General features: G+C 49.3%; 1 protein-coding gene across 2 annotated transcripts; it reads right to left on the bottom strand.

Moving 5' to 3' along the window:
* Positions 1 to 380: 380 nt before the first annotated feature.
* On the bottom strand, positions 381 to 9,251 carry Senp3 (SUMO specific peptidase 3). Of its 2 annotated transcripts, none has more exons than XM_048448390.3 (11): positions 9,062 to 9,251; positions 7,550 to 8,260; positions 6,540 to 6,779; positions 6,340 to 6,451; positions 5,854 to 6,001; positions 5,682 to 5,729; positions 4,696 to 4,773; positions 1,675 to 1,812; positions 1,459 to 1,542; positions 1,300 to 1,350; positions 381 to 887 (listed from the first exon to the last, which is right to left on the bottom strand). In XM_048448390.3, the coding sequence occupies exons 2-11, from the start codon at positions 8,247 to 8,249 to the stop codon at positions 777 to 779; spliced, it is 1,710 nt and encodes a 569-aa protein (XP_048304347.3). In that variant the 5' UTR covers positions 8,250 to 8,260; positions 9,062 to 9,251; the 3' UTR covers positions 381 to 776. The 2 variants fall into 2 exon arrangements, with proteins under 2 accessions (XP_048304347.3, XP_048304348.3); XM_048448391.3 differs by lacking the exon at positions 9,062 to 9,251 and adding an exon at positions 8,379 to 8,990.
* Positions 9,252 to 9,841: the final 590 nt, after the last annotated feature.

The raw sequence follows: 9,841 nt of genomic DNA, 5'->3' as shown, positions 1-9,841 counted from the left end.
TGACGGAACCAGTATCGATCTCTCGGGGGATAGGAAGTTTTCCTAGCTGGAGAGAAAAGGACGAAACCCATTTCTGGGCTAACAGGCATAGGGAGGTGTGCTGTTAGGGTACTTGACCAGCTCCATCACTGGTTCCTTGGGTGTCTGTTCCCAGCTTCTCTCTCAGGCTCCCTTATTTTTGAGGCTAATTCCTCTTCTTCCTGCCCTCTACTATGCTGCTCTGGAGGATTTATTTGGATGATGAAGTGTTGGCACATATAGAAAGTTGGCTTTTGAGATCTTAAGACCTGAAAAAGGGGCAGCTAACAGCACTAGCTGGAAGGCCTGAGACAAAGCACATCCACTAATTTAAAGCCCCTCAAGTAAGACCACCACTTAAGTATCTTCAAAGGATCCTTTATTGACCAGAGCAGGACCGTGGCATTTTTATATATATATATTTATATATATAAAAAAAAGTCTTGAAGATCTGGCAGGCAGTAATCCCTTTGCCCGCCCACCACCCCCACAGTTTTCCTGCCCCCTGAACACGGAAGGAGGAATGATGCTCCCACTAGGCCACAGGGCAACATTCCCCTAGAGAGGCTCTTGTGTGGCCACCCCCTTCCCGTCAGAAATCAACATTCTCGCAAAGAAAACAAAATACAGAAATCAAAACATTTAAATATGAAAATCCAAAGGGAACTGGGTGGGGAGACAGAAGGAACTGGAGTTTCTTGGGAAGGCTCTCCCTTGTCCCCTGCCCATTAATGGGCTAAGGGTTTGGGGTACGAGGCTCACACAGTGAGTTTGCAGTGACACAGTTCCTTGTAGATCTGCCGTCGAAGTTTGGGCATGTCCTGCTGGGTGAAGCTGAATGGCTGGGACAGGGCCAGGTGCTTGCAGTACTGGGTGTTAACAAAGCAGGCCATGAGAAACGTTTACTGAGCATCCCCCCCCCCCCCCCAGTCAGGACCCGCACTACACATTTCACATAAACCGTGTCTTAATCTTTCAAAGAGAATCTGTTTCTCATACAGACTGGCATTAGCATCTAATAGCCTGGGATTTAAAATACTCTACACAATATATCCAGTGTTCAAGTGGGGAACTGAATTGGGGAGGCTGTCAGGAAGCCTCTATACTGGGACCAAAGGCAGAGAACCAGTCCCAACTGTGGATGGAGAGGAAACCAGGGTTTCTGTGCTCTCACATAAAGGTACTCCCTGATCTACAACTGGCTGAACCAACTGAGGCAAGAACCCATCAACAGCCCTATGCACTAACCGGCGCGCGAAGGGGGTCTCGGCACTTGCTTACCTGCAACACAAAGGCACCGCAGTCGCTATCATTGTTCTGCCTGGCCACATTCTAGGGAGGAGAAAGCAAGAGAATCCCAGAGGTCCCGGATTCAGTTCCCACCTCCTATCCACTACACCTCACTATACCACACTATTCTACTTCCCTCCAGAAACTCACCATTTTGAAGTAACCTTTCCAGCCCTGGTGGAAATCCAGTCGATCTTTTTTTACCGCTTCTGCCTGCAGATACTTGGCAATATGCTACGCGGGAAAGAAAAACGAAAGCGACACCGTCATTTACCAGCCGAACACAGAGTCTGACAGTCACTCCTCAGGTTTGCTGCCCAATGGCCCTACATCTTTACTACTTGTTTTCCCACAGCCCCCTCAAACCTTAGGGCAGCGGCGGTTTAGAGTGCGCTGGGAGTCAAAATAGGTGATGGTGCGCTGCCTGACATCCACGGATATAAGGGACCAGTGCACCTCCAGATGGATGGGGATCAGCAGCAGTTCCTTATTGAAGATGTCCACCTGAAGAGAGAGTGCTGGAGGTCAGAAACAACAGAGAACCCTGCTGAAAGCCAGGAGGTTTCTAAAGAGAAAAATATGCAAAAGGCAAAGGAGTCATAAAATACAGATCCTAGATTGTGAGGGAAGGCTCAACTTCAATGATAATACTTATGAGAGGTTATTGGGGGGATAGGAACACAGGAGCAGTGCTTGGTATACAACTCATGATCTGCTGCATGCTAAACAAGCCCTTTACTACTGAATTACATCTCTACACTGTTGTTTAGATTCCCTATGTGTGTGCCATGCACACGGAGGTCAGAGGACAACTGAGTGTCCTTCCTCAGACAATGTCAACCTTTTCTTTAAGACAGTCCCTCACTGACCTAGGACTCAACAAGTAAACTTAAACTTGGCAGGCTGGCCAGCAAGTTCCAGAAATGCACTTATCTCCACCTCCACAGTGGATATTACTGATATTACTATTACCCCTGGCCTGACTTTTTTAGGTGGGGATCAAAATTCAGGTCTGCATAATCACTCTATAGGCTATTTCTCTAGCCCAGATGTTGCTTTGTTTGTGTTTTTGGTCTTTTGAGAGAGAGTCTCTCTAAACAGCCCTGGCTGTCCTGGAACTCACTATGTAGACCAGGCTGGCCTCAAAATCAGAGACATCCTCCTGCTTCTCCCTCCTTAGTCCTTGGATTAAAAACATGCACCATCACATCTGGCTGATGTTGAGATATCTGATGGTGAAGAAAGTTGGAAATAAGAAAAGTATCAGAGGGGCTGGAGAGATGGCTCAGCAGTTAAGAGCACTGGCTGCTCTTCCAGAGGACCCAGGTTCAATTCCCAGCACCCACACGGCAGCTAACAACTGTCTGTAACTCCAGATCCAGGGCACCTGACACCTTCACACTAATACACATAAAATGAATTTAAATGAACTATTAAAAAAGAAAAAAAAAAAAAGAAAAGTATCAGTCTTGTAATTCCAGCAGCTAGGAGGTAGAATTAGGAGTTCAGGGCCAGTCTCTGCTGTGAGATCCTGTCTGGTACCAGGTACTGATACATTAAAGGAAAAAGTTTATATAAAAACTAAGAACACTGGCTGCTCTTCCTGAGGACTTGAGTTCAATCCCCAGCACCCACATAATGTCTCACAATCATCTGTAACTTAAGTTCCAGGGATTCAATGGCCCCTTCTTGCTTCTATGGCACTGCATGAATGTGGTGTAGACATTCGTGTGGGCAGAACACCCAATATACCTTATAATAATTAAAGCAAAAACAAAATGGACTCAGGATTTTGGTGCCACACACAGGGCTGAAGTTCAGCTTCTACACTTACTGGCCTATACCTTGCCCTATTTCAAGAAGAGAGCAAAAGGACCTGTCCTCATTCATTACAGGGAGTAAACTAGTCACTATCCACATGAAATGCATGGCTCAGTTAATGCGTATATTCATCCTACCACAAGTTCTTGTATCACTCAAGACATGAAACTGCCAACTGGGCAAGTAACTGCTCAAGATCACAGAAGTAAGCAACAGCAAAGACTTTATTATATAGGAAGGGGGCACATGTACCATGGTATATGTGTGGAAGTCAGAGAACAAGTTGATTCTCTCCTTCCACCATCTGGGTCCCAGGGATCAAACCCAAGTTATCAGGCTTGGGCAGCAAGTACCTTTACCCACTGGGCCATCTTGCTGAACCCCAGGAAGAATAAACTTACAAAGGCTGAGGGTTTGTCGCAGGGTTGTCACTCTTGCCGCTTCTGGCCGAAACAAAGCTCACCAGGCCCCTGCATAAACCTGAGCACAGATATGAAGCCCGGGAGCTAGGCCAGGGCAGGGGTCTAGTGGCATACAGCTCACAGCTATAGTTTTAGCTACTTTTTTGGGGGGGTGAGGAGGATAGAGGGTAGGAAAATAACATAGTGTTAGGTCACATGAGGAAGAAAGGCAAGTGGGTATTAGGACCAATGTTCCTTCGTTTCTGTACAAGTTTCTTGATCTTTCAATTACATGGCACAGAACCCTACAGAAATTCTTGAATCCACCCTAAACTGCTCCTGTCTCACTGTTTCCCATTACTTAAGCCCCAAGCCCAGGTATCTTCTCCACTGCTGTCTTCGTCTCCCACTTGCACTCCAGTCCAGCTACTTCACCTGAGCTACTTTCCCCTTTCATCCCATCACGGAATAAGCACCAAACATGCAGCATCTCTAGTCTGGTATGGGTGGGAAGATGGCTCAACAGGTACAGTGCTTCCACAAAGCCTGACTGCCTGAGTCCGAGCTCTGGAACTGATCCTTGCACGTTGTCTTCTGACTCCCACATGCATACCATGGCACACATACCCACACGGTAGAAATGCAATTAGTTTTTCAGTGGCTTCTCAAGGTACACAGAGTGACATCCATTTTTGTCAGTTTATGTCATATAACTCACATGATCTTCTCTGCCCAATTTTGTATCATTCTAACCCTAGTCACTGTGTTCAAAGCATATTCTTTTTCTATCTGGGTCTCAAATACTTGCTGTTCCTTTTGCTTAGAGTACCGTTTCCCAGACTGCACATCATTCAGATGTGGAAGGCCTCAACCTAAGTCTGGTAAGACATGTACCCACCTCTCATGCTGTCGTTACTGTTTTAATATGTTCACAACACTTTACTACTAGCTGAAATTTAACTTACCCTAATCTCATCAAGGCGAAATCATTTCCTTACTTAATATTGTACCCTTGCTTCCTACAGTAGTACCTGATACACATGACATTTAATATTTAGCAGAATGGTGACCAAATTCGGGAAAGGGCTCATAGAAAGCAAAACTCTAAAACTTTAAAATATAAAAGACAAGGTGCTGCACAAGTAGTTGTGAACTTGTAACTCACATTTTTGGTCCACCTTTTCACCCCATCATAACCCTTGGTACGGAGTTTATCATAGAAGAAACTGTTGAAGAAATGCACCTGTGCCAAAGACACAAAAGAGCTGGATAGAATTAAAAGACTTCAGAGTTGTCCAGAATTCCCTTCCCCTTCCCAATCCATACTCCACTGCATACAGCTTAAGTGGAATGGCTTCAACAGCTGGTGTTCTAATTCACTTAACAATACAGTGGAACTGTGGTTTTGTTGTTTTTAGACAGGCTGTCCTGGAACTCAGAGATCCCCATCCCCTGCCTCTGCCTCCCAAGTGCTAAGATTAAAGGCATGTGCTACCATTCATTTTCTGGCACAGAACTGTTTTTAACCCTCTCTTACAGATAATTTCCTATCAATTACTGGGGTTAAAACACTACAGATTGGCTTGCAGATTTAAAATAGCTTACCACTTACCACCTTTTCTCCCAAATACAGACCCTAGTTATAGAAGATGGGAAAGATGAAAGCGACTGTAAAAAAACTGCTAAGTCACCCTGCATTCCAAAGTTCTGGGCATTAAAGAATCTGGTTGGGGCTGGAGTGATGGCTCAGAGGTTAAGAGCATTGCCTGCTCTTCCAAAGGTCCTGAGTTCAATTCCCAGCAACCACATGGTGGCTCACAACCATCTGTAATGGGGTCTGGTGCCCTCTTCTGGCCTGCAGGCATATACACAGACAGAATATCGTATACATAATAAATAAATATTAAAAAAAAAAGAAAAGAAGTGGTATGGTATTTTCTTAGGCTTTAAATATTTTAAAAAAATAAAAAATAAAGAATCTGGTTGGTGTCAAGTGGTGCCACAGACAGATGCCTTTAATTCTAGCACTGGGAAAGCAGAGGCAAGTGGATCTGAGTTCAAGGCCAGCGTGGTCTGCATTTCAAGTTCCAGGAAATCCAGGGCTACACAAAGAAACCCTGGATCAAAAAAAAAAAATCTGGATGGACCTACCTTTTCAGGAACTGTGTCCATGACCAGGTCTCCATACATGTTCATCACCTGGGGAAAAGAGGAGAGTAACTTGCCCTAGAGGGTGTGGCGTGGGTACAGGGTTGGTTCCCCTGTGCAAAAGGCTCCACTCTACAAAGGCTTTTTCAAGTTCCCTTTATCTTCCTCCTCTTACCTGGTCATTGAGCCAGTTCTGTCCATATAAGGTCCCCAAGTCATCCATGGTGAGTACGTGTCGTTTATAGGATACCCGGAAGCCCCTTACCATGGCATTGCCTGGCATGCGCTGGTAGGACTGGATCAGCTGCAGTACCAGACTCTTCCTGAATAGGCCAAAGGTTAGCAAACATATAAGAGCTAATGGGCTGGGGCAGACAATTTGTCCATTATTATCTAGAATAAAATTCTAAAATGACCTTTTTCACCAGTCCTTTTGAGGGTCTCCCACGCCCCAGAAAGAACAGAGGGAAGATCAGGCATAAACTTCTCAGCATCTCATAGTATCCCAAATAAAGATCTTCCCAACTGTTTTCTAGAGCCTGGTACTTGGTCTGCAGCTTCCTTTCCTGCACCTGTAGCTTTCACATCCTACATCCATCCCTAAAGGAGGAAAAGCATTCTCTCCCCGGCCTCAAGGTCTCAGCCCTCCTTCAAAGCTCACCTGGAGGGAGTAGAGAACTCCTGTTGGAAAATGTCCTCCAGCTTCTCGACAACTTCATCAGTGCTGAGGGGGATGAGGCTACCATAAGTTTGAAGGAATTCATCTAAGATGCCTAAACAGAGGTAGAAGAATAAGGTGAGACCTTTAGACTCTGGCCTAGGAGGTGGCCAAAAGGAGACTTAAGTCCTCTAAAGGCTTACTCTGCACGCAGGTCACGTGTTCCTCCCGTAGAGGGCTATGCTGGCCAGCTTTCTCCTCAGGCCGTTCTGCCTCTTCCGCAGTGCCCAAGTCAGAGCCCTGAAAAAGTTCCTGAGCCACATGGTCCCCAATGCTGCACACATTGCTGATGAGTATGCTGGCATCAGGGGGTGCCAGGCTGCGCTCCCCTTCAGGACCAGATAGCCCCCCAAAACCATTAGGCAGAGTACATGAGAGGAGGCCTGTAAGGCATGGAAAACGCAAAGGGATGAGAAACTAGCCCCAATAAAAGAACTGATCCACACAACTAAGACCACAGAGCATGGACAAAGCAGATCTAGCAACATAAGCCTTATGGAACGCAGGACACCGCGTGCCCTCACCCCCACGCCTAATGTAAGGCCGTCCAAAGATTTAGAAAAGACTTCCTGTTCGCCAGCAGTAGGAAAGCAGAGTAGGATTCAGAGAGACTTCAGAAATACCCACTACCAACATATGCTAACACCTAGCCTCGTACACAGTACATAAGGATGGATGATAAGTCATCCATCAGGCTGGAGTTAGAAGATATTCTAGATAAAAATGTTAGACTACAGATGATACACCCTTCTCGTAGAGGTCCATTCACAAGCAATGAGTGAACTGTGGAGATATGCACAAGTCTGAACCTGAGAGGAAGGTGGCTTTGGGATGGACAACCCCGACTTTCCTAAACCAGAGTGCCCTTTGTCATCTATGCTGAAGACCAAGGCTGCTCCGTGTGTTCCAAGCATCATTACTGCTCAAAATGAGATTCTCCCACTGCCACACAATAGGAGCTTTCTTTGCATCCTAGGCTGTTCTCCTGTCTTAGGCTCCCAAGTGATAGATTACAGGTGAGTGCCAGAACAGGTCTTTCGAATTAAGGCTCAATGAGATCCTTCCGCAGCTCTTTTGGACGCCTAGCTCTGCTTTCCTTAGGCCCCGTTCTCACCACAGCAACAACATCCTGGTGCTCCATCTCCCACCTTACCGGCGTCGGGGTCCAGAGGAGACTTTGGGGTCCACCTTAGTCCATCTTCCTCCATGGGGGGCCCAGAGGGCACTGGTGAAGACCCTCTCATCCCGTCCTCAGCCATGAGAGCACCTAGCAGACCCAGTCGGGGTGGGGGTGGCCCCCGGGGGGAATCCAAACGACAGCAGGGTGACGGCACCTGTGGCGTTGCACACCCTTCCTGGGCTGAGAGATGGTTCTTGGTGTGTGCCAGGTTCCGCCGCCGGCCTCGGTGGCGCCCCCAAAGCTTCCAGTGGAATGTCAACGAGGTGCTTTTGGAGTAGAGCAGCATCTGGAAGGCTCTCATGGCTCGGCGCCGGCGCTGTGAGCAGGCTTTTCTATGAGAGGGCCGCAGAGGGCGAGGACGCTGGGAGGCCCCCAGGTGGCCCCATCTAGGGGGCAGCCTCCAAGCTGCTACTTCCTCCTCCTCATCTTCCTCCTCCTCCTCTTCCTCTTCTTCACTAGCTGAGGCATCGAAAGAGGGCCGAGGTGCAGGGAGGCGTCTAGTTGGCACTGTGGTCCCTGACCCAGGATCTGGCCCAAACCCACCACCTGACTTGAGCCGGGGCTTAGGGGGCAGGGGCCAACGAAGACGTTCTCGTCTGGGGTTTGAGTAAGTGGTGCCGGGTCCCGGGGGCTCAGGCCCCCAAGACCCGGTCCCTTGTATAGTCTCTTTCATCTTCCAATACCCTGTAAAACAGAAACGTCGATATCAGAATCAACATCCTACTCCTTCCTCCAAGGAAATGCTGTTCCTCAGCATTTCCCCTCTGGTTTCAGATACAAATAAAAATCTAAAAACCCCTACCTTCAGCTCTTCCCAGCTAACCTGGTCCACAAGGAACCCTTCAGAGTTTGCCGTCATTTCTTCCCTTGCCCAGGTAGAGAAGCAATGGAAAATGACTAAGTGGCAGGCCTTAGATTTTAGTTCTAAGCTCCTTGCGTGAAGCCCAGTATTTCCAGGCTCCCCTTTAATGCCACTATGGGTGTCCTTAGGATAAGTCTTAGGGTTATTTGCTCAACACGGGAATCCCGATTGTGTACCTGGAAGACAACTTCCACTAGGAAAACTTTGTTCCCGAGTGGGAAGTTCCCGTCAACCCTGGAACATATCGTTCCAGGGGGGAGGAAGGGACACATACGCCTCAAGTGTGGGGAAAGGTGCTGCCAGGGTTATGGCTCAGAAAATGGGGTGTTAAGAGGGGAAGATTTCGAAGGAAACTGTAAGCAAACCGAGTCGGTGTCTAGTGACCGAAACAAGAGGATAGGAGAGAACGAAGGCGGGGGAGCCAGGCAAACCAGCCCCTCTCCAGCCTTATCCCGGGGAACCTGAATGCTTCCCGACCCGGTATAGTTCTGAAACCTAGGGCGGTTCGGCACACACGGATCTCAAGTCCCTTAAAGGGCCTCTTGGGCCCAGTTAGGTGCGTGCGAGGACCAGGAATGGAAGAGGCCACAGAAGGGCGGGGGGAGGGGAAGGGGCGTCCTCACCCGGAGCGGGGAGCCGGCCACACGGGCCCCAAGGCGGGTGTCTCCGCCTCAGGCTTTCCGGCTCATCTTTCGGACGGCGGCGACCCCGCCACTCCTGCTGTCTTCAGATGGAGCCGTCTCAATTCACGATGCCAACGCTCCGGGCCGCGCGCCGTGCCGCCCCGCCGCGGCCGCCTCTAGCGCGGCTTTAGCCTCCACCTCCACCTCCACCTCCACCACCGCCACCACCCCTCCTCCTCCTTCCCCTCCCGCGAGCCCCAGGCCCACCGCCGCTGGCGGCGCAGGGTTAGTACGTCACACCCGGCGAGCGGCGCCGGCGCGGCCAGCTCGTGCCCGGTCCCGCCTACCTGAAAGCGTGCAGGCCACCGGCCGGTCCCGCCCTCGAGCGCTGCGCGGGGCCGAGCCTGCGCACAGATGCCTGGCTCGCCGCGCGTGGCAGCCCCGCTGCTCGCCCTTTTACGTCTGCGTGTCGCGTCCGGCCTCACGCTCTACGTCGGAGCCGCACGATGCTCTCTGTTCCTCGGTGGCCTGAGCCGGGGCTAATCCGGTGGGCTTCACAGAGCATGGCCGAGGATGTCAGGCGGCCTACGGGGACTGGCCGTAGGCTTGCCGCTCGGGGAAACGGAGGCGGCATGGGGACCGACACGCATTCTTTTTTTAAACTTTACGCAGGGTTTGATTCAGAAGTGAGACACTGCCAGGGCGTCCAGTACATACAAACTTCCCGGACACCATTCCAATCTTTTGTTATTTTGTTTGTTTGAGAGGGGCTCAACTATG

This window comes from Myodes glareolus, chromosome 9, assembly GCF_982192425.1.
Source record: "Myodes glareolus chromosome 9, mMyoGla1.1, whole genome shotgun sequence".
In the NCBI taxonomy this organism is placed as follows: domain Eukaryota; kingdom Metazoa; phylum Chordata; class Mammalia; order Rodentia; family Cricetidae; genus Myodes; species Myodes glareolus.
The sequence above is the reverse complement of the archived record's forward strand: the minus strand, read 5'-3'. Positions and strand labels throughout refer to the sequence as shown.